The sequence below is a fragment of the Xiphophorus hellerii genome, chromosome 21, assembly GCF_003331165.1.
Source record: "Xiphophorus hellerii strain 12219 chromosome 21, Xiphophorus_hellerii-4.1, whole genome shotgun sequence".
Lineage (NCBI taxonomy): Eukaryota > Metazoa > Chordata > Actinopteri > Cyprinodontiformes > Poeciliidae > Xiphophorus > Xiphophorus hellerii.
This window is the reverse complement of record NC_045692.1, coordinates 19,468,338-19,492,169: the sequence shown is the minus strand read 5'-3', so window position 1 is coordinate 19,492,169 and position 23,832 is coordinate 19,468,338. Positions and strand designations below refer to the sequence as shown.

At 36.5% G+C, this 23,832-nt stretch overlaps 3 protein-coding genes across 17 annotated transcripts in view; 2 read left to right on the top strand and 1 right to left on the bottom strand.

The window, feature by feature from the left end:
- Positions 1-146: 146 nt before the first annotated feature.
- On the top strand, positions 147-8,768 carry mastl (microtubule associated serine/threonine kinase-like). Of its 2 annotated transcripts, XM_032552257.1 has the most exons (13): positions 147-445; positions 539-676; positions 1,156-1,295; positions 1,372-1,460; positions 2,280-2,386; positions 2,474-2,633; positions 2,977-3,122; positions 3,738-4,712; positions 5,580-5,721; positions 5,832-5,852; positions 6,756-6,869; positions 7,412-7,513; positions 8,006-8,768. In XM_032552257.1, exons 1-13 carry the CDS (start codon positions 278-280, stop codon positions 8,161-8,163), a joined length of 2,460 nt encoding a protein of 819 aa, XP_032408148.1. In that variant the 5' UTR covers positions 147-277; the 3' UTR covers positions 8,164-8,768. The 2 variants fall into 2 exon arrangements, with proteins under 2 accessions (XP_032408148.1, XP_032408149.1); XM_032552258.1 differs by lacking the exon at positions 5,832-5,852.
- A 1,723-nt stretch (positions 8,769-10,491) lies between these two features.
- Positions 10,492-19,574, bottom strand: acbd5a (acyl-CoA binding domain containing 5a). 2 transcript variants are annotated; one of them, XM_032551717.1, is made up of 13 exons: positions 19,440-19,574; positions 19,097-19,227; positions 16,806-16,926; positions 15,222-15,294; positions 14,383-14,500; positions 13,138-13,308; positions 12,901-13,065; positions 12,615-12,694; positions 12,359-12,539; positions 11,852-12,036; positions 11,706-11,762; positions 11,514-11,623; positions 10,492-11,421 (listed from the first exon to the last, which is right to left on the bottom strand). In XM_032551717.1, exons 2-13 carry the CDS (start codon positions 19,191-19,193, stop codon positions 11,409-11,411), a joined length of 1,371 nt encoding a protein of 456 aa, XP_032407608.1. In that variant the 5' UTR covers positions 19,194-19,227; positions 19,440-19,574; the 3' UTR covers positions 10,492-11,408. The 2 variants fall into 2 exon arrangements, with proteins under 2 accessions (XP_032407608.1, XP_032407609.1); XM_032551718.1 differs by having other exon boundaries at positions 19,097-19,231; positions 19,440-19,569.
- Positions 19,575-21,378: 1,804 nt separating this feature from the next.
- The window catches only part of abi1a (abl-interactor 1a), a 56,252-nt gene continuing 53,798 nt past the window's right edge, over positions 21,379-23,832 (top strand). For 3 of the 13 annotated variants that reach the window (XM_032551708.1, XM_032551707.1, XM_032551706.1), the window contains exon 1: positions 21,381-21,604. In XM_032551708.1, the coding sequence (XP_032407599.1) occupies positions 21,488-21,604 (117 nt within the window). In that variant the 5' untranslated portion in view covers positions 21,381-21,487. Of the gene's footprint in view, positions 21,605-23,832 lie in introns of all 13 variants that reach the window. The other 10 variants (XM_032551709.1, XM_032551714.1, XM_032551712.1 and 7 more) reach the window with 7 other exon arrangements.

Here is a 23,832-nt window from a genome sequence, read left to right as displayed (position 1 = left end):
GTAATATTTACCTAGTTCCATTTTTGTAGATTAATTTTGTATACATGTATATATATAATTACATGTGATCTTACATTAAATTATACATTTCAGATTTTGTTTTGCAAAAGATTTTATACAGGCAGATTTTTGAGTACCTACATCACGTCACAGGACCCCGCGACAGGCAGGGAATTCAAAAATTCAAAACAAACTCCGCAATGTTTGTTGTTCTGTCATGGTAGTGCTTACGCTGGTCTCGCTGCCGGATTTTAAGTGAAATTATTTCATCGTTAGAATGGAGGTAGAAGAAAAGCACGAAGTTGGTTCAAATGTAAAATTAATGGAAATACCGAGGCCTCCTTCGATCGATGATTTCACCGTTTTGAAGCCCATCAGCCGCGGCGCCTTTGGAAAGGTCTACCTCGCTCGGAAGAAGAGCAATGCGCGCTTATACGCTATTAAGGTAAGTCGATACACTTTTAGTTAAATTTGATTACATTTATTTGCTAATTTTTTGTATGAAAGTTGGGGATGATATTATCTTTTGTCGCTGTAGGTGATGAAGAAGGCAGACATGGTGGATAAAAACATGGCGAGTCAGATGAAGGCAGAGAGAGACGCCCTAGCTCTGAGCAAAAGTCCCTTCGTTGTTCACTTGTTTTACTCCCTCCAGACTGCAGCCAAGATCTATCTGGTAATGCTGAGTGAAAGAGTTTAATTTTTTTTTAATTTAAAACAGCTCTAGTGGACTTAGTTCAGTTCTCTTCATTAACCTCGAAGGAAAATTTGCTTTCATTATCTGGTCATTATAGCGCTAGATTTACATCTTCAGATATTATTAATTGCATCCATCTATCCATCCATTTAATATTGGATAATCAGGAATGTATAATGGCCTCCCACATTGTTCTGTGAAACCAGAACATTTTTTAAGCCAAAGCCATGAAAAATACAATATATTGCCAAAAATATTTCATTTTAAATTTAAATTCTCTAATCACTTCCATGGCTAAATGTGTGTAATATACGTTGGTATGCAGCCTATTTGTGCAAACATTCGTGAAACAATGTGTCGCTCTATTGCACATTTGTGCAATAATTTCCTTCCTACTAAACATTCCGCCGTCAGTTTTTAGTCATATCCTAACAAAGTGTTTGTTTTATTGATCAAAGGTGATGGAATACCTCATCGGTGGGGATGTGAAGTCTCTACTCCATATTTATGGATATTTTGAGGTGGACATGGCTGTGAAGTACATCTCTGAGGTTGCATTGGCTTTGGACTACCTTCACCGCCACGGCATAATCCACAGGTAACAGGGTGCGCAACAAAATGTTGTTTTATCACAGCAAGTGATCGGTGCTCATTGTGTGATCTGATGTGTTCAGGGACCTGAAGCCAGACAACATTCTCATATCCAACGAAGGCCACATCAAGCTGACAGACTTTGGTCTCTCAAAGGTCAAGCTAGACAGAGGTAAATAAGGGTGAATTCTCATTAGACCTGTTTAGTTTGCTTTAATTGAACTGTAGTGTGTTTGCCTAGAAAGTCCAGTTTATTTGTGGAGGTGTGAATGCATCATTGAACTCTGGTCCAGCTAAAAACTTCGGTCTTGGTTTGATTGACGTGATCTCTGGTGCGGTTTGAATGCATATGTGAATGTAAGCGGACCAGAGACCGTTCCAACAGAAGGAAGCAGACTATAGCACAGGGGTCTCAAACTCCAGTCCTCGAGGGCCGCAGTCCTGCAACTTTTAGATGTGCCTCTGCTGCACCACACCTGAACAGAATAATTAGGTCATTAAGGCTCAGGGAAACTGATCTACACAAGGAGGAGGTCATTAAGTCATTTGATTCCAGTGTTTTGTACCTGTGGCACATCTAAAAACTGCAGCCCTCGAGGCCTGGAGTTTGAGACCCCTGCTATAGCACAAGGCATTCTGGTAAATACAACCAAAATAAACGCACCAGTCTAACACTAGCTGGAGAAATGGGTTGTGGTCTTTTACCAAAGACAAAAGAAAAATTGTAAAACTGCTAAAATCTGACACGACTCCATTTTTGTTTACGTTTCATGAAGAAGAAAGTTGTGTTCATGTCATCTTCAGAGGTTTTTGTGTCATTTTCTTCTGTGGTTCTTGATGCAGCGCCACCACTGCTGAAGAGGTTTTTCAAAGGGTTTGGTGAACACCACCAGCTGAAAATGTAACAAATTTTGGTCGGCATCTAGAACCCTAAGCCTGTAACCATCAACTGTTGCATTCTTATTCACTCCTTACTATGTGTGTAAAACAGAGCTGAGTCTTATGGACATCCTCACAACTCCATCTTTGGCGAAACCGAAAAACGACTTCTTCCGCACGCCGGGTCAAGTTCTCTCTTTGATCAGCTCCCTGGGATTCGTAAGCATTGTCTAAATGATAATCAGAAAAGGCGACCGGGATGAATGTGGACTCTAAATCCTCTCTGTTTGTTTTTGGGATCTGCAGAACACGTCGGCAACAGAAGGGAAGCGGCACTGCAGCGCCTCGGTTGTGTCCAGCCCGATGTCCTGCAGCAAAGTGAAGCAGAAGAACAATTCGCTTGGTTCTCCTGTGATGAACAACTCAGAACAGCTGTTTTCTCCAGCTGACTATCTTTGTAAAATGAGTATGTAATTAACTCTAACTTCATTTAAATTGTTTCAGTTTAGTGGAAGAGTCCCAGATCTTAAGCATAGTCCACATATTTTCAAAAGGCTTGAGGTCACAGCCCTGTTTTATTTGTTGTCTATTGTTTATTTCTAATATTGTGTATATAATAAGCTTAAGTGATAAGAAAATCTGCAGAATGTAATTTTTTTATCCAATTAGTGGTCAGAATAATTGATTACTAAAATAATCGTTAGTTGCAGCCATAAAATAAAAGTATATCATCTTTAGAGGAGATAAAATGTTAAAATAAGTGCAGTTAATGTGAGTTTTCTTCCCACGGTGTATGTTAACTCCTGCAGGACCTAAAACAAGAGTTTTCAGTCCTCATAAAGTGGCCAAAAACTTGACTCCCAATTTGCTGAGGAGCAGAAAGCGGTTTGAGACAATGAGCGCCGGAAGCACCACCAACACCGAGGGGGACGTCAGTCCCATGTGGGAGTGTGAGGTCAGTGATGGCGGAATGGCAGCAGCTCCGATTTCATTTGCTGCTAAATTAAATAGTTAAGGTTTCTTCTTTATTTAGAAAAGAAACAGAATATGGCGTATTAGGACCATCAGAAATAGAAAAAAAAGTACATTTAATAGAAAAACTCATTTTGAGGCTAATCTGAGAAATCTACTAGAAAAAAAACAAAGACATTTCTGAGTTTAAGTGAAAAATATTCCACAAAACTCAAATTTGGAGATTAATCTCAGGAATTTTCCAGAAAAAAATATAAATATCTGGCTTGACATGTCAAAAATATTCTAGAAAAAAACATGAAAATTTGCTAGAATAAACTCAGAAAGTTTGAGATACAAACATAGATATTTCTGCCAAATTAAGTCAAATGTTCTATAAAAATGCAGAAATTTTTCTGAAAAAAGTTAAACTTTTGGTTTGAAAAATCAGAAATCTATTAGAAAGACCAGAATTTTCGATTTTTGAAACTCAAAAATTGTAAGTTTTTTGTTGCAAATTTACTTTTTTTCTATCTATAATGGACCTAATACGCTGTTATAGGCAGCTGCTCCGATTTTGTTTGGTGCTAAATTAAATGGATACATTTTCTTTCTATAGAAAGAAAACGAGCAGGGGTCAAGAGGATGTGGAGTTTCTGCTAAAGATGCCCATAATCTGCCCAAAAAGTCCAGTTCTCCCAGCAGGAAACCTCAAGTGTCGTCCGCAGTTCGGCGCCATCTTGAATCAGAGCGAGATAACTGCCAGCTAACAGTTCCCTCCTCTGTAAAGAGGACATTTTCAGATATGAACCAAAGTCCAGAGCTGCTGGAGACCAGAGCCAAGAAGACAAACGCAGACTACAAGAGATTCTTTGAGATTCCCGAGACCGCTCATAATCACACTGGTCTGACTGGGACATTCTCCACCATCCAGGTAGGCGACTTCTTGACCACCACTACAGGAAACATGGCGGCGGACCACCACAATCTGAGGCGCTACAGCCCAATCCCCGTCGCCAAAAGTCTTTTCAGTGAGCTGGAGGAGCCGGTAGAGGACGTGTTTGAAGGCGGGACAAAAGATGCGTCCCAGTGCAGTTTCACGTCCCCGCTGCCGGGGAACGTGGACGTCTGCCGGAGCCTGAGCCTGGACTCTGACGGCTCCATCCATGAGACGTCTCTCAACGTGGACTGTAACGCTTCTCTCCAGCCAATCAAACCAGCAGAAAGCAGGAACTCCGTCCATTCACCGGAGGAGCGCGAGCAAAGCTCCGAGTCGCCTCAACGGACTTTCCCTGTTACCATAGAAACTCCCAAACTAAATGCGTCAGACCTGAGAGGTGAATCCTTCCATAGCCGAATCCATGACATGTCCTGCAGCTTCTCGCAGTCTTCGTCCTTCCTGAAACCGCGGAACGTCGTGATTTTCCGCAGCTACTGCAGCTCCATCAACCGCACCAACACGTCCGAGGTTTCCAGGCTCAGCGTGGGCTCCGTGGAGGCCATGGACTTGTCCGCCGCCGCTTCCTGTAACTCTGCCCGCAGCACGGCTACGCCGGTGCAGCGGAGGCGAAGCTCCAACGGTTCCATTAACCAGGTCAGTGTTCAGGAGTGGAGGTCAAAGAATGTACACTTATTTCGTTTGAAATTTTTTTTTCTCAATTTAAAGAAAACAACAAAATGTAATAAAAAAAACCCCCCAAAACCAAGTTATTTTATTAATTGTATTCTGGATTTTTAAATGAATGTTAAGTTTCGGATCTTAATTTATTTGTTTGGTCTTTTTTATTATTTATTTTACCTAGATTTTATTTTCATTTTGAAATTTTTAAAAAAATTAAACATATTTTACTTTTTAAATCCTTTTTGCATTAATATTTTTGATATCAGCATTTGATTTTTTTTTTCTTCTATTGATATATTCCTGCTTTTGTTTTTATTTAATTCTCATCTTGGTCTAATTTTTGATTTAATACTTGTATTGGTTTTTTAAAATTATGTTGTCTTTTTATGTATTTTGTCTTGATTAGATTTTTTTCTCCGTTATTTTATTTTAAACTTTGGTGGTTTTTATTATGTTAAAATTTTTTATTTCAGTTTGATTTTTTTTTTTAGAATTACACTTTTAAAATAATGTATTTTCATCTTATAATAACTTAATTTCTTTTATAAATCATTCCTTTTTATCTTTTATATATATATATTATATTTATTTATATAGATGTGATATATAAAACAAATTAGGATTTAAAATGAAAATACATTAAAATCAAGACTAAATTTAAAAAAATCAAAACCACCAATTCAAAACAAAATGAGTATATGTTTTATATGTATTTCATATAAATATATTTCTGTTTTGCTTTTTTTTTTCAGGGGGGTTTTGAAAGGTTTGCTTGACTTTACTGAGTTTATGAACCATTTTTAACTTCTCTCTTCTTTTTTTCTCTTCCCCTCACATTAGACTCCTCAGCCCATGTCGACCTCACACACCCCTTTCCGGACTCCAAAGAGCGTCCGAAGGGGCGCGCTGCCTGTTGAGGGCGCTCCAATTTTGGGAACTCCGGATTATTTGGCTCCGGAGCTTCTTCTTGGAAAACCTCACGGTAAAAAAAGGGAAAACTCTAAAACCAAACAAATCTGCCTGTCCGATATGATGTACTGTAATCGCCTGCTGATTGTCACTGTAGCTCTTGTGACAGGCGTTCTGTTTTAGTTTCAGGAAGTGCTCTGTTCGGTAAGTTTATGGCAACGTTGTTTCTTGCAGCTTGCATGTTGCACCTGCCAGGCTGCCTATACTGTTAGGAAATAAACTGATCCTACCCCCAATTTTCCCTCTGTTTCTGGATCTGGGAACAAACTGGGATTGATTATTGATTAGGACTGAAGTTTTGGATTGGAAGGATGAAAGTGGGTTGTCTGTTCAGTTAACATCTTATCAGCAAGGGAATCTGGAGGCTTTTAACTGGACAAACTGGTTTCTGCTTCTGAAAAGCTGCTTGGGTCAAATGTTGAAACTCATGCAGAAGCTGCAAAACAGTAAACTCAGTTTCAGAGTCCAGATTATTTTTAGTCCGATTTCACATGAATAATTCAGAATTGATGTGATTTATTTTTAATTTTCACTGTTATGCTAACGTTGTTTTTTTTTAACCCGAGTAAAAAGACAAAAACACTTTTTTTTGCTTTCTTGCAGTCTGAAGTTAAATCAAACTAAACTTTTTTTGTTTTAGCTTAGCTACAATTACAGCTATTTCCTAAACATGAGAACATATTTTAATTCAAGGAAAGTTAAAAAAAAAATGTTCTTGCTACATTTTCTGCATTTTAGCAAATATAAATAATTTTGGTAATTCTAACTAAGCTAAAACAAGAAAAGTTTAGTCAGATTTTTTTTTTTTTCATACATAGAGAAAAAAATGTTTGTGTCTTCTGCGTGTGTAAATATCTGATTTCAACCATATTTGCATGTTAAAGTGAATAATTAATGTGCAGTAGTGTCAAGGTGAACCTCTAACATAGTCCTTCCTGCTTCAGCCACTGCAGCCCAATCAGGTCACACTAACAGGAATCACAGGGTAGATGTTAGCATGTTAGCATCTCGCTGAATCTTCATTACTTCCTGTTTGTTTCTGGCCAGACTGCATGGTGGACTGGTGGGCGCTCGGCGTGTGTCTGTTCGAGTTCCTCACCGGAGTGCCGCCCTTCAACGACGAAACTCCCCAGCTGGTTTTCCAGAATATTCTCAACAGAGGTCAGTTCAAGTATGACGGCGTGTTAGAGCTATTGTAAATAGGAAGAAAAAAAGAGAAGAAAATTTCCACCAAGAACACTCAGAGATCTAGAGATTAATCTCAGAAAGGTTTTAGAAAAAAGATGGGGAATTTCAAAGTTTGAAAAGTCAAAAATTCTAGAAAAAAAAAAACTGAGAAATTTTTAGATTAATTTAAAAAAATTCTAGAAAAAAAACTCAGAAATTTTAGATTAATCTCAGAAATGTTCTAGAAAAAAAGATGGGAAATTTGAAAAGTCAAAAATTCTAGAAAAATACTAAAATTTTTAGGTTTAAGAAATGTACTAGAAAATTTAACTAAAAACAACTTGAGATTATTCTCAGAAATTTTCTAAAAAAGAACATTGAAATTTCTGAATTTGAAAAATCAAAAGCTTGTTCGGAAAAACCTCAGAAATCTTGAAAAGTTTAACATTTCGCAGAAAAAATTTGCTAGACTGATATTTATGCTGTTCTAGTTTAGCAGCTTGCTCTTACTTCCAGTTTAACTTGTACATTTTTAGACATCCCTTGGCCTGAAGGAGAGGAGGAACTTCCTGTAAACTCCAGGACTGCCATTGAGATCCTGCTCACCATGGACATGACGAAACGCGCCGGCTTGAAGGGTAAAAATTATATTCTGCCGGGAAGTTGCAGGAAGTCAGAAAATTTGCCTTTTAAACCTTCAATAGGCCACTGCTTTGATTGATTTATTTATTTTTATCCAGCCTTGAATTTAAAATACTTCATTGATTGTGGAAAATTGACTCTAAAGATGTGATGTGTCTCAGTTAAAATCTAAATTTTCTAACTTTTTGTAATTGGAATCAGGATTCAACTATTTAAAATTTAAAATGTAACTTTGGCAGAACACAAATACTGTCAGGAATAATAAGAGCGTCTTTTTTAGTTCATATGATTGTTTTATGTTGTACAGTATTATGCAAATTAGTCAACATAACCATCAAGCTTTTATTCTTTTGCACTTTGGAAATGTCTAAAAATTATATAGGTAGAATTTGCTTGAACTATTTTTCAGAGCTTGATAAGTTTGGAAAAAGAAAATGGAGCGTATAAAAATATTTCTGTATTTGAGATTTTTGTCGTCTTGTTCGCAGAACTGAAGCGCCACCGCCTGTTCGACGGCCTGGATTGGGACAACCTGCAGAACCAGCCGATGCCGTTCATACCGCAGCCGGAAGACGAAACCGACACTTCGTACTTCGAGGCGAGAAACGACGCTCAGCACATCGCCGTGTCTGCCTTCAGTCTGTAGCCTCAAAGCTTTGGTTTTATGTCTGTTAAATCGCACCGATTTAAAAGTGTAGCAAAATCAGAGTCGCAGACGGAAATGTAAACGGTTCTGATTGGTTCTCTGTTCACTGGTTCTTTTAAAAGAAACTTTTACACATGTGCAATCACTGCTGCTGTATACTGTTGAGAGGAAAGTGTTTTAAAACTTTATTTACTAAGAAGTCTTAATTAATGTTCTTTGCTAGCTAACTTTATCGTCTGCAGGTTGTGGTGTTTAGTTTCTGTTTTCTCCTCTGCCTCTACGTTTTTCTGTGTAAAGGTCATGACCTGCGGACCCTAAAACCGTTTAGGAGTGCAACAATACTGAAGAAAAACCTATTAATATATTCATAAGTAATGTTTTAATGTGTCAATTTCTGTTTCCTTTGTTTTAAGATATATGTGGCGTTTTGAATTAAAACAGAAATTTTCTCCTTTATGTGTTTTGATCTGTTTCTTTGTTCCCTGTACTGCTTGTTCACTGTTTAATCTTTTTTAAAGGGACAATGCAAATAGAATGTGTTTGCTACATGATCTGCCTTGAACATTTTTCTAACTTTTTCAATAAACTCTAAATACTTTACTGTATATGCTGGACTTGTTTCAGAAACTGTTCTCTTTTCTTTCAATAAAAACCAGAAACAAAATCTTTTACTAAATAAGAGTGAAAGTTTAAAACAAGAAGCTAATTTAGAGCTGCTAATATAAAAATGGAAAATTTGTTCAAGTGGTACAGCTGCTTGTACAGGAGGTTAGAAAAGTAACAGTTTAACTTTCCAATGAGAAACTGCTTTAAAGCTTATTGCTTAGAGGAGCGCTGAAATAAAAACACAAGATGAGCCAAAATATTAAATATCAAAGCCAGGATTTTATTCTGTGGAAAAGGAGAACCTAAAAAACAGAAAATAAAATTACAAGAATAAAGCCAAGCAAGAATAAAGTCACAATATTACTGATTTGGTAATACTGTGACTTTTTTTGAAATTTGACTTATTCTCATATTCTTGAATTTTTACATTATTCTTGTTCGGCTTTATTTTCATGACTTTTGTTGTAATACCATAACTCCATCCATCCATCCATCCATCCATCTTCTTCCGCTTATCCGAGGTCGGGTCGCGGGGGTAGCAGCTTCAGAAGGGAGGCCCAGACTTCCCTCTCCCCAGCCACTTCTTCTAGCTCCTCCGGGGGAATCCCGAGGCGTTCCCAGGCCAGCCGAGAGACATAGTCCCTCCAGCGTGTCCTGGGTCTTCCCCGGGGCCTCCTCCCGGTGGGACGTGCCCGGAACACCTCACCAGGGAGGCGTCTAGGAGGCATCCTGACCAGATGCCCGAGCCACCTCAACTGGCTCCTCTCGATGTGAAGGAGCAGCGGCTCTACTCTGAGTCCCTCCCGGATGATAATACCATAACTTGATTCTCAAAATGTTATGTTATTCTAATGGCTTTTTTTTCCTCATAATACTGACTTTATTGTTGTAACACAATGATTTTGTTTGTGAAGTTTGAAATCATTTTATTATGAGTTTATTCTCATACTATGATTTCACTCTAAAAATTTGACTTTATTCTCATATTATAACTTCATTCTTGTAATATGGCTATCCTTGTATGGGTTTATTCTCATGATATAAGTTTATTCTCATAATTTTATTGTATTTTTTTAGTTTGGCCCTAGTACTGCATCATAAATTCTATACAGGATTGACTAATAGCCATATATTCAACTAGTTGAGCTAGTGTGGCCAAATGTACAACTAGTGCAGTGTATTTGCAAACTACAGTAGTAGATAAAAATGAGGGCTGATAAAGCCTTTTGAATAAATACACCAACAGCTTGCCATAGTCTGAAGCCTGAAAGCTAAAAGTGAATCAAAAGGAGATTTAAAAGAAAATTCACTTAGACACTCTCCAGTTTAGCTTGAGCAACAAAAATCACTGAATCAAAGTTTCTTAATAAATTAATATCAATTAGGACAAAAAATACTTTAAAAAGCTTTACTTGGAATGGCTAATTTAATGGTTTTAGTCGACTGAGGCTCCCAAAACACAGCTGGTGTTTTTTAAAATGAAATTTTCTGTAACCAAAGATGAATTTTCTGGCTTAAAATTGGGAGAAAATAAAGTAAAAGTTGTAATAACAGATTTTTATCACATCCAAATGAGGGTAGAATCATATTAGAATTTTTTTTCTACCATATAGGACATTTTTGGGTGAAAATCTGAGTATTTATCGGGTCAATTCAAGTATAAAACCATTTTTAAAAATTATTAATTGTTATTTTATTAAAATAACCTGCAGACACTCAAAATATTTGGTCAAAACTTTAATTCAAGCTGCGTTTATCACATGCACACACCACTCTGCACAGGCAGAAAGGGTGAAAAAGTCTGTAGTACATTTTGATAGAAAGGTAAACCATTTTATTATTATTAAAACTGGTTTTCTCTGAAAAGGACAGCTTTAATTAGCACGCCAATCTTTGTAAATATTACATATTAATCTACAATTAATACACAGATGCAATTAAAATATTGCATTTAGGTCTGAACTGTACAGCTACTGTAAATAATTTGTACAGAAGTCACTGCTTTGCAAACAGGAGATCAAAATTATGCAAGAAATCAAACAAAAACAATGTTTTCTGTTGGATTTTTTTGTTAAATAATTAGCAATTTGAGTGAAATATTCTCATGTTTAGCTGTAATTTGGTCCAAACCTGGAAGAACTGAACGTAATGCCCTCTACATTTTGATGACGAGGCACTTTTTCCTAGAGAATGAAAGTGAAAACTTGGACCAACCTGACATAAAGCACATCCTGATATGAAGCAATCTACAACAAAATTATTCGATTTTTACGTCTGAAACTCATTAACAGCAATAAATATTACCAGGAAAGACTCACATCTCAACAGTTTTACATTCATTATATGTTTTCTACAGTTTTAATCACATCTTAATATAGCAGCATCTCCTGGACAACTAAGAAAATTGTGGAAAATTTGTGCAACGGAGCCAAAGTTAGGGAAATAATCGAGAAGCTACAGTAGTTCACAACCGTTCTTATAAATCAGAAACATTCGTGTTTTGCCCAAAATCCAGACTCTTCTCTTTCTTTGCTCCAAGGTTCCTTCTTCGAAGTGCAAAAGCAAATTACTTTAATTAGGACGAAAGAAGCTGCAGCCCAACAGTGTAGGGATTCGTTACCGTCTTGCCATAAACTGCATCAGTTGATACGTCTGTTTAGATGAAAACAAAACAGTAAATATATCAAACTAGACATTCACAAGAGGAAAAAAAACATTCCTTTTTAAAAATGAAGATATATTACCTTCTTCTTTTCTGGAAGTACAGACGGATGAGCCACTGAACCACAAACGGCCAGATAACGGCGAAGGCCAGACTGGTTGGTGAAATGTCGAAAGGCCACCATGATGGATTCTAGGTGAAAGACACACATGTTTATAAAAAATAAAAATAAATAAAGAAACAAGAACAGCAATATGTGGTAGAGACTTGCTACCCGATTCCTCTTGTTGCCCAGAGGCGATCCGTAGGAAGGCAGAGTCACTGATCTAGCCTGAAAACACCACAAAAAGGGAGACAGACGAACTTTAATTTCACATTCGTCCGTCCATCCGTCCGTTCATCCGTTCGTCCTGATCTGACCAGGTTGGCGGTTAGAGCCTCCACGGTTCTCATCCTCTCCAGAACGCTCTGGATGTCTTCCTGAACCCGGGCCAGCGCCACCACGATCTGCTCATCAAGGCTGGCTCTGGGCAGTACCGGTCCGGTCGGTTCCGTTCCGTCCCCACTGCAGTGCAGCTGGGATCCCGGACCGAGGGACCTGTAGCCTTGGAAACAGAAAACGGTTGTCGTTAGCGACAGACTTTTTGTAGGTTTTCACCCTTTATTAACGACACAAAGTTATAGGAACCAAACACCAAATTTTCATTTTGAAAATAAACAAAGTTTGAAAAGTAAATGGAGATGAAGTTTCATCTTGACATTTCATTTTCATACATTTCTATCTGTCTTAGAATTTTCCCAAAATGTTTTGAATGGATGGATGAAGAGGTGGATGAACAGTTGGATGTATTTAACCCCCCTCCCAGTGTGTTGGTCCCGGTTCTGCTGGGCCCACTAAGCTCCGTCTAACTGGAGTTCTAACTGTACCTGAATGTCCTGCTGGTCCGTCCTCTCCCCGTCCCCATCTGTCCAGCCTCAGAGACGCCGCCCCTCCCGTCTCCGTCTCTTCCCCTCTGCGCCTCGCGGCCTGCGGCGGATCCTGATCTTCCTCCTGGAAGTGGCTGTCCTCTTCCTCCAGCTCGTCCAGAGAGCGGTTCTGCTCAGAGTTCTGCAGCAAACAAAAACCTTCAGTCAGTACCCCAGGAAGTCTGACCCAGAGTCCGGTTCTGGTGTTTGGACTGGCCTCTTCCTGGCCGAACTGGTCCACAGAGTCACAGTAGACTTCGCTGTCAGAGTCGCTGGTCACCTGGCTGGTTCTGGTGTCTGGAACATGGAGGACATTTTAGTTCAGCTGGAGATTCAGGTTAAACAGAACCAGGCCAGGTTGATCAGGCCTTTATTGATAAACACTAACTGATTAAATCTATTGATTTATTAATGGATGGACAGAAGGATGGATGGATGGGTGGACGAACGGATGAATTGATGGATGGCATATCCAACATGGCGGACATTTTGGCTCCTCCTACCTGCGTGGTGTCCGTTTGTCAGAGGCTCCCTGGCGGAGGCATCGTGCTCGCCGTCGGCTCTCTGATGGCTGCCATTGGCCAGGTGGGAGCCGCCGTTGGACAGCTTCCCATTCTGGAGCGACGCTTTGTGTCTCCTGGTGGAACTCTTCTTCTTGGGTTGAGTTGCTATAGGAAAAAAAACACAGTGAGCCACCAGGAAATACTCTTCATCTAAAAAAAAGCAGACATCTGTGTTACCCTTTCTGATCTCCATTGTGTCTCCTTTATCTTCATCCTCTTCCTGTTCCACTTCTTCATTTGGTCCGAGCCTAGCAGGCCGGGTCTCCAGAGTACCGTTCTTCTCCATGTTTCTGATGATGCTTTTCGCGACACTTTTTGATTCCATCGAGTTCAGCATTGTTCCAAATCCTGAACAGAAAAAAATGCAAAAATATGTAGGTTTTTTAATTCATAAAACTTTTATATATTTTTTTAAATCACATTGAACCTATTTTTCAACCATTATTATAAAACATATGAGTTCTAAATTAAATTACAGCCAAGTTCATTAAAAAAAAAAATTATTTGCTACTGAATGATTTTGACAAAAATGGAAAAAAAATATACAACAAACAAAAAAAACTCTTTCTTTCCAAAAGATGTTTTAGGCAAAAACAACACACACACAAAAAACATTTGGAAAAAAATAACTTAGGCCATTATTTTAGGAAGGTGACGTTACAACTGTTTCTCAAAGTGGGGGCCTCCTGTCCTCCAGGGGGCGCTAAGATGCATGATGAGAAAATATGCAAAAATAAAAATTTCATAAATTTTTAGCCAATGTTTTTTATCATAAAATCTCTGCTATTTTTTAATCATTACAAAATATAATTTATTGAAATGCTATTTGCCACGCTCATCTTCCTGATTGGCTGCCAGTCTAATGTAAGTTTATGCTTTGCACATTAAGCTAGCATAGCAAGCACAGAATTGACAAGTTTTTGAAAAAAATATATAAAAAAAATTAAAATTTACCAAAATAAAAACTATAAGAACTAATGTCCAACTAAAATCAGAAGCTAAATTTATGCTAAATGAATGTAATAATTATTATACAATGAATAAAAAATTACCACAATATGTAAAATAATATGTATTTTACATATTTTGTAAAGTATGTAAAGAAATGCATTAGCCAGAAGGTAATTCTATTTAGGGCTCCATAGTAGGAAAAGGTTTGGGAACCTCTGTGCAAATCTACTCTTTAATATATATATATATATACAGCATATATATATATATAACAGCGTTGCTATCAAACACTAAAAGCATACTAGCTAAAATAGCACACAGATTCTACTCTACATCATGTACATAGTTGCATACTTGCCTTCCAGTTGCCTAGCAAACTTGGTTAAGCGGGCTGAGCAGATCAGAGGCAAATTGTAAACAGTTAAGTTTCGTCTGCCCGTTTCTGACTCCATGAAAAAAAAAAGAACGCACCTGTGCTCAGGTCCGATATCTGCGTGATTTTTTTCTTCTCGTCAATCAGCTCATAGAACGGTCCGAGGACGCGAAGCAGCTCCTCCACCTCGTCGGTCATCGGCATTCCCTCCAGGATCTGTGGGTTGAAGCCAAATTATTGTTTGTTACAAAACCAGAAAAAAATTAACTACATGTATTTCAAGATTTAAAGACAAATATATTTTGGAGCCAAGAAAGCATTTGGAGTTTCTCTTAAAATGTAGGAAGAGACGAATCTTCAGGATCATCACTAGCCGCGTTCCCATCAACTTGTTTATAGGGATTTTGAAGTACCATATTAGAAAAGGTAGATGGAAATGATAAAGTTCCAAATAACTTCTGTTTCGGAAAAAAAAACAACCTATGCTCTCTAGATGTTTTTTGACTTTTACAACAAAAAGGAGTTGATGGAAACACATTTGTTGGAAAAGGTTTTGAGGTAGCGAATATTCCCATCCACTGGTGGATTTGCGCTTTACTAAAGGCACGAAACCCGTCAAAAATCTCACAGAGAGGTGGACTCTTCATTTTTTCTGAGATGTATTTTCTCAAAAGTGAATTACAGATGGACTAGGCACACAACAGAGTGCTTTTAAATCCCTCCACAGGGTGCTGTTTTGCTGGGTCTCTAAAACACCTCAAACGCCATTTTAAGTTCCTCCTCTTTATTTGACAGATCACTATTTCAATCATAAATTTCCTAACTCAAACTGAAGCTAGCTGCTAACTAAAAATAACTGTCATAAAAAGTTTTTAAAACTTGATGTATGCCCACTAAGTTTTGCAGTAATATAAATTTGAAAGTTAAGGAAACCAACCAGCTTCATTTGGTCGACGTAGGCCGCCATCGCTTCTTCTTCAGACATTTCTCCAAGAGAATTCCACGCATCCCTGTTTCACAAATGTGAACGAGTGAAAAAACTGAACAAATAATCCAATGTTGGATTAAATAGCTTTCAAACATCATCAGTTTTGCAAATAATTGTTATTCTATTCAGAATTAAAGTGAGAATTTTTCAACAAATCCACGTTTGTGTCCATGAAAAATGTATCAAGATTAAGAAACAGAAAGGTGTCTTTTTTTTTTTAAATTCCTCGACATCTAAAAGGTGGATTTTTCAAAATTTCGACAGAAATATTAATTAAAAATAAATATTCTTTGCCAAAGTTGCGCTTGTTTTCTTCTTTTTAAACACACCAAGTTTATTTAAGGTCAGTGTGTTCCCTGCAATCTGTGGGTCAAAGGTTGAGTGAGTTACTATGATTTACGACATTTTTAAGCAAAGAGAGAAAACGTCCACTGCAAAAACACAAAATCTTACTACATTTTTATTGGTCTAGTTTCTAGTGCAAATATCTTGGCACAGGATTTCCCAAACTTTTCCATGCAATGGCCGCCACAAAAGCATTAACCTTTGGAAGAAACATCAACTTTCATTACGTTTGTATTCACTATTTAGTAATTATTACATACATTTAGCATAAATTCTGCTTCATGCTTCCTGATTTTTAGATGGCAATGAGTTTTGTGGAGGAAATGTGTATTAAAATATTATGACTTTATTACCAGATGATTCATGTTTCACCACAATCCCCTCCTTTGATAAGAAAATATGTATTTTTTAATATTAAATAACATCAAATTAAGTTTTATTCCCACAGTTCTTATGTTATTTTTAGCAGCAGAGTCCTGCAGGGCTGCTGGACGGCTCTTTTCATCTTCTTGCTTTCTGTTAGTTTGAGGAGCTTCATGAATTTGACTGGCAGCCATGCAGAAATGAGCATCAAAAATAACATTTAAATTAATAATTTTCATTGTATTTTATTTATTCTTTAAAGCATGACTTTAGAACAGATACATTTAAGATCACAACATTTATGGTATTGATTTTTTCCCCCTCCATTTTCCCTCTAACTTTTGCAGCCCCCACTTTTAAAAACACTGTCTTAGTACGTTTAAAATAAGACAAAACTAACTTACAAGTAACTTTTCAGCAGGTAATAGGAGCTTTTTTAAGTCAATAAATCCTTAATATTGAAGAAAAAGTACTACTTCACTTATAACATGGGAAAATGTCTCATTACAAGTAAAATAATCTGCCAAAATTAAGGAGTTTTTAATTTAAAACAAGCTCCTAAATTACTTTTAAGTTTGTTTTATCTTATTTCAAGTGTAATAAGATATTTGCAATAGGAACTAGACAAAAAGATGTTGGTAAGATTTTGTGTTTTTGCAGTGTCGTGCTTTGTGGGTCAAAGGTCACATTCCAAACGGAGTCCAGAGAGCGCAGCTTGAGAAAACACGCAGAAGAATCTCCAACTAGAGTCGTGTTTTACATGAAAAGCTCAAATAAAAGAGTTTTTATTTTAGTAAAATAAAAAAAATAAAAAAATCTACAAACCATTTTGCTTTGCCAACCACGTCCCAGAAGCCGGGTCGGGGAATATTACACGGCCCGATAGTGGCCTGTTTGTAGTAACTGTAGAACTTTAGCATCATGTCGTTTGACGGCTGAAAGGGACCTGAAAAACAAAAGAACAAGTTTATGTAAACTCTGTTTCTAACGGATGGTAATGTGAACAGAGCTGGACTGGAGGCAGTAAAGGAAAGGCCGGTCTGTGCTGCAGGTCTGCTGCCAAAGTGGATTAATTAAATCACTCAAGCTGCTGAGGCTCACCTGACACCAGGCTGGAGTTAGCAACTGATTCAGGAGCACCGCTTTTAAGGATGTAATCGAGACAAAATGGAATATGACGCAATAAGTAGATTCAAAAAGAGCAAAATCTTCAGTTTTCCAAGCAGTTTCCACTGATTTTTTAAATTTATTTCTTACCAGGCTGCTTTTTACGACAATAAATCTGCCAATCAGAGAATCCTGCAGATCAGTGGCGTCCAAACTCTGACATTTTCAAGTTAGGAACCTCAAAAGCAACATGTTTCATTTATTTATTTTATGGACGCGCAATATATCGGCACTAAAATCAGTATCGGCCGACATTAGTCAATTTTTTAGCGGATTGTATCGGTCCGATAAATAAAACTGGGCCGATATTAACAACCGATATTTATTTCCATTTTGTTGCCGTCTGTTTCTGGTCGTTTTTTCCCCCAAAAGCGTCAAACAGCAGAAAAATACATTTAATATCCATAAATATCGGTTATCGGCCATAACAACAACATCGATACCAAATAAAATTTTCATATTGTGCATCCCTAATTTATTTTTTTATTAAAACTGAAAAGATTTATTTCCGAAGACATTTGTTGTCTTTATTGCTTTAATAAAATACCAAATAGACAACATTTTAATAAAATAAAGTAGCTTAATTTTTATAGAAAAGAAATCCATAAATCATTGTGATGCTAAATATAAACAGGGTCTTGCACAGTTGTTGTATTATTTTCCAAAACTATGAGGTTTGTTATTTATTTTTGTTACACTTGGCAACAAAGTGTAATCAGAGAAAGCAGAAATAAATACAACTAAGATTTTATTAGTAAAAATCTTAAATTAATTGTAAATTCTCTCCATTCTTGAATTGTGGAGCGAGGGGACAATCAAAATCATCAAGAGGGCCGCAAACGGCCTTCAGGCCACACTTTGGACATCCCTGCTGTAGATAGCAGGTGTTGCACTTTGCCCTGTTGATTCTGTGTTTTATAGATTTAGTAAGAAATGTTGGCTGATTTAATCCTGGAGAAAACAAAAGTCAGAACTCCATCTAATGCAGGTTTTTGTGATTTTATTTGAACTGTAAGTTTTTGGCAATGAGTTTGAACTTTTGGTCAGTATTGGCAACAACAAATTGAAAGAGGTTGATGAGAGGATTTCAGAAAGTTCTATGCACAGTGCAAAATGCAAAAACTTTATTTTATTTTCTTCCTTTATGCAAAGTCTGCTGGGATTTGGAGTGTCCAATCCCATAAAAAAGACCAAAATTGACATATATAAACAAGGGCATTGTGATCCTGAAATTTTAAATTATACTCAATAAAATAGAAACAAAACTGAATTTATTTTTACAACCATTTATGAATTCACAAACAATGATTTTAAAAATCTTTCCTCAGATTAAAACATCTCAAATGTTTTTCATTTAATGCTCTTAATTAACTGGAAAATAAAAAATAAAAATCAGACTTGTGGTTTGCAAATAGAAAACTGCAAAGTGTGGCAGGCATTTTTATTCAAATCCCTTTACCCCACTACTCCTAAATAAAATTTGGTAGAAATAAGACAAAACTAACTTCTACAAAGCTATTCAGCAAGAAATGTGAGCTTGTTTTACATCACTAATTTCTAAATGTGAATAAAAAAAGTTCTTGTTCTGATGGCAGAGTTTGAATGTATGTAGACTGAACTCACATTTTTGTAGAGCGCCTTGAGGTGTTGTATATTGTTACTATATAAACAAACTGAATTGCACAGGTTTTTATTTGATTAATAAATAAACAGCAAAGGTGCCTCACAATAATACGCTACCATGGGTTGGTATATAGTGTAAAATATATTCACGTTAGTCAATATGTTCGTTCTGGAGCTAATTTTCTGTGAAATTTGAGGAAATAGCCCTTTATTTCACCACTAACTCGAAAGTCAGCTTAAGAGTCGCTCTACATGACCAGTTCTGACTTAAAGTCCTTCTGAACTGGTCAAACTGGCAGCGGAAGTCGCTGGTGGTCTTTACTCACCGTTCGGGGGTAAACTCTTGATAACTTTCACCGCGGCTCCGAACCTTTTCTGGGTCAGACCTTTCTGTTCCTCCGCGCTGACGCTCTCCACCTCCATGTTGGTGCCAGTCGGCGACAGCTAGCAGGGGAACCTGCCTTACAGAAAGCAACAAACACAAAACAAACACAGATCTGTGAGTTAGCAGCCCATGCTTTGACCGACAGTAAGAGGATTCGACCAGCTGAGTATGTAGGACACAGCAACTCTTCCGCGGCGCAGCGTCAGTTGCGCCACTTCTTGACGCTAAATTCTAAAATGGCGTGAAAACGTTAAAAGTAAAAACTCTAAAAAGACACCACGCACCTTTCAACTTAATGTTTATCCAGCCGTCAGAACGCAACTTGTCCTTAGCCCTAAGATAGACGCCATGAACAGCAGATAAAGCTAAGCCGGAGTGCATCATGGGAGCTGCAGTTTTCTTCCAACGGTAAGTCCTACAAACACCATAACTCTCAGGTTTCGCCCGAAAACGGGCTCCTAAAAAGGTAGTTTAAAGGTTTCAGTGAGCGGACTTAACGGATATAAAAGTTAATTATTCGGTGTAATAAAAAAATGGTTCAGAATTTTTAAAAAGTGTTTTTTCCCCCGTGTAAATGTCTCTTTTGCTAATGCATACTAGCTTGGAACTACACATCCCAGCATGCTCTGTAAGGCATTCCATTTTTCCCAGCTCGAACCGTGATAGGTGACCTCGAAAGAAAAGTTGGAATTCTCACTCTGTCTGTTTTAGAGACTTTCTAAAAGGTAGTGAAATGTAATAATTTGACGAGCAAAATACTGACACTGATGTAAAAAAGTAATCAAACGTTATATGTACATGTTTTATAGAAGAGCATGTTTAAAAAATTCTATCTTTGAAATATATTGACTTATCTTTAAATGTCTTTATATTTCATTTAATAATGTTTTGTTTTATTCTTTACAACACAGAACTGTGGTTGTCCAAAATAAAATGAATAATAGTAACTTTTATTTTATTATATAATTATTATTAATAACATGTTTATTATTATTATTACTATTATTTTTCAATAATAATAACAATAATAATAAATGTGAATAATAATAGGAGTAGTGACCCCTTGTATTTTTCTCCATACTTATCAGGTCAAACCACATAGTGCAATACGATATCACTGGTCAATCTATCCGTCAAATTCTTATATTTTTTTTTTGTGTTGTATTTATATTTACTTATATTCTTATATTCTATATTCTTATTCCTTGTTTCTTGCATAATTTAAGGTTTTTCTTGCATAATTTAAGGTTTTGGTTACTCACATTTGGTGTGTACCTTAGTATTTAATTTGTATTTTGTATTCTTTTGCACTTTTGCTTACTGTGTGTTAACTTTGTGTTTTGCCTGGGAGCTGCTGGCAACTTCAATTTCCTGAGGGAGTCTTCCCAAAGGATCAATAAAGTACAAGTCTAAGTCTAAGTCTAAGTCTAATATCAGACTCAAAACAAGGAATTTGCAACTCAGTCAGTACTTTTTCAAACAATGTACATAATGTGCATGTGTATTGAAGATTAAGAAAAACATTATGAATATTTTAATTATGATCGTAATGCTTGATTTGGAAAGTTAGTGTGATTCTATTTGTTTGATAAATTTTTAATTTTTTGCCTCTATAGTGATATATAGGGTAGAGTGTCACAAAATCATTGGGAATGGGAAAACTTTTGTTTATGTTGTCATTTTTATTTATATTTCTGAATAGGCACCTAATTTACAAAGCCGTACTGTACTGTGACTGCAGGGGGCGCTCATTCCTTATCTCAGTTTCTTTCACTACACTAAATGTAGAATAAAAACATATATAACAAGTTCTGAAGTTTGGATGAGAAGGCTTTTTAAAATTTTATATTAGTACTGCAATTGGCGAGCATGAAAACACTTCACCCTACACAGGTAGTGACGTGACTGAATTTTTTTCCCTTTCATTGGCCACTAATAGTGCGCTTTTATTATTTTGAATATGAAAAGGTGACCAAATTTGAATTATTTGTACTTGATCACAATGAAGAGTTTTAGTTTTAAAAATCTGAAAAACAAAACAAATTTTGAAGAAACAGTTTCTGATAAGAAACTCAGTTGCCAAAGCGATAATGGAACCTGAATGGAACGCTTGATGGCGTTAATCCACATCTGAGTGACGCCTCTTTCTCAACACAGACGATCTTCGAATTGAGTTCACGCCAAATCGGGGCCAGGAATCCCACAATACTAGGCGGAGGAGGAGGAGGGCTTCTTTTTCTTTTTTCCCCGAGTCAGAGCTGCAGGCTGGTGGCTGTTTCAATCAGAGGGAAGGCAGAGAGAGGAAGGGAGGCTCTGCAGGGAGAGATGTAAGATGGCAGAGCTACAAATGTTGTTGGACGAAGAGATTCCGGCCGGGAAGAGAGCGCTGGTGGAGAGTTACCAAAACCTGACGAGAGTAGCCGACTACTGCGAAAACAATTATGTCCAGGTGAGAAAGTTTATTTTTATTTTCATTTATGTTAGCAGGCCGACACTTTTATCCCGTTCTCTCCGCGGTTTGTGAGGTTGTTGGGACAGGAAATGCGGATACAGAAACTACTCTCGGGATCAAATTCAGCCCGAAAAGCTTCAAGTTTTAATAAAAATTCTAAAGATGGTGCATTTGTGACCGTCGGACGTTTTAGTTTTTGTGATTTTGATCAAATGTTCTCCGTTTAAACATGGGGTGTGTCTACTTTTTTTTTTTAAGTCATTGAACTGGGTTGGTTTAAAACTGCTCCCACTCTCACCACGGATAATAACGAGGCCCATTTGATTTTACAGCAAACGCTACTCTTGTTTTCAAATATATATATATATATATATATATATATATATATATATATATATATATATATATATATATATATCCACCAGACATGTTGAAGGGATATTATAGGGTTTTTTTTGCCTGGTAGTTGTGGTTATATTTCTTTTAGTTGTCAGCAAAATTATGAGCCTGCCAGTCAGCTCTTTGTAGGGTCGTTAAACACACCATTTAATACCACAAAAACAGTTAAAGTCTCCATAGGGAGCCCATTACAGTAGTGGTATGATAATGTCTACAATATTGGACCTGTAAGCACCATGTTTGAGCGTGGCTTTTATATTTTAATGCGTACTTAAAGCTACTGGTCAGAATTTTCTGTAAAATCAGTTAAACCTGCTCTGTTACATATGCAACAATATGTCAAAGCTGTTTTTTCAAATAGTTTTATTGGAAATGGTTCTTTAATCAAAAATATCCCAATAAACAAGATTCCACTAGCAAATGATGGCGGTGACATCACAGAAGGCAACAAATGACTTTATTTCAAAATGTTTGTTTTCTGGATTATATATTTTTTTGCTCAATGTTTATAATTTTCTTTTTATAAAATTGACACTTCAGATATTTTACTTGTACTCTGTATAGGCATTTACCGTATAACTATAACGTAAGGGCTCTTCCCCCACCTGTTGCTGTTCACGCCTTGCTCATAGGAAAGAAAAATTAGGTTAAATCACCATAAATAGTACAATTTTCCACTTGTTTAACTCTGATTGTTGAACTGCAAAGCTTTCATATGGTTAAAAAATATATATTTAATAATATAAGGTATTATTAAATACATCACATCTAAGACGTTCCTTCATTTTTGGTTTGTAAACACTTCGGCTAACTTTGATTCAGTCTTTAAGTGGAATATTATCTACTTGATCTGCAGTGAAAGAGATAAGTTGTTTAGGTAAATTAATCTACATTTACACTCTATGTACTATCACGAGTGGAAAATCATGTATCAAATAAGATAATACAAGCAGAAAATAACATTTACTTATTTTAAGGGTGCAAAATATGTGCAGAAACAAATCGGATGGAAAAATAATCTGTTTTATCTCTGTTTTTGTCACTTTTGATCTAAATCTCTACATTAGTGACTGAATTCATAAAGTCTGCCAGGATCTTTTTGTTATTTTGCTTCATCTCTATGTTGTGATGTCATTGAACCAAATATATACAAAGAAGTTTTTTAAATGTTCCATTTAAAAACTGATTTTCTGAAATCCTGCAATGGAATCATATGTTATTATACAGTTGTGAGTGTATTAGGAAAATAATAAAAACTTGTATTAATATGGATTTTTGAATGGTTCTCTTACATACTAAAGTTTTGACTTTATTATTATTATAAAATTTAATTTAATCTTGTTTAGAATGTTGATAAATTTGATTTACTTGTTTTTTTTAATGTATATATTTTATTATACTTTATTTGGCTTTAAATTCAAGCTATTACTGGTGGATGGGTAGCAAATTAAGGTAAATAAAAACTCTGATCTATGGGAACAGAAATTGCTGCCTGCATTGGAGAATGTCTGCATTAATTTATCTTTGCTTTTAATTTTAAGAAAAATTTTGGAGCAAACCTGAACCATAATGTTGTGTTTTCAATGTTGATCCAGCACATTTCTTTATAATCTACTCAAATGTTCATCCAGTTGTGTCTTGGTGCTATATTGGTATTTTCAATCCAAACAAGAACCCGACATATCAGCTACAGAGGGTGTGTCCATTCCAGTGGTCCTCCCCAAGGACTCCCTGTAATTTAGTTTCCTTCCTCGTCCTGGGATCGTGTGTTTTTCTTTCTTTCTGTCTTTCTCTCTTTTTTCAGTTTTTTTTTTTTTTTTTTGCAC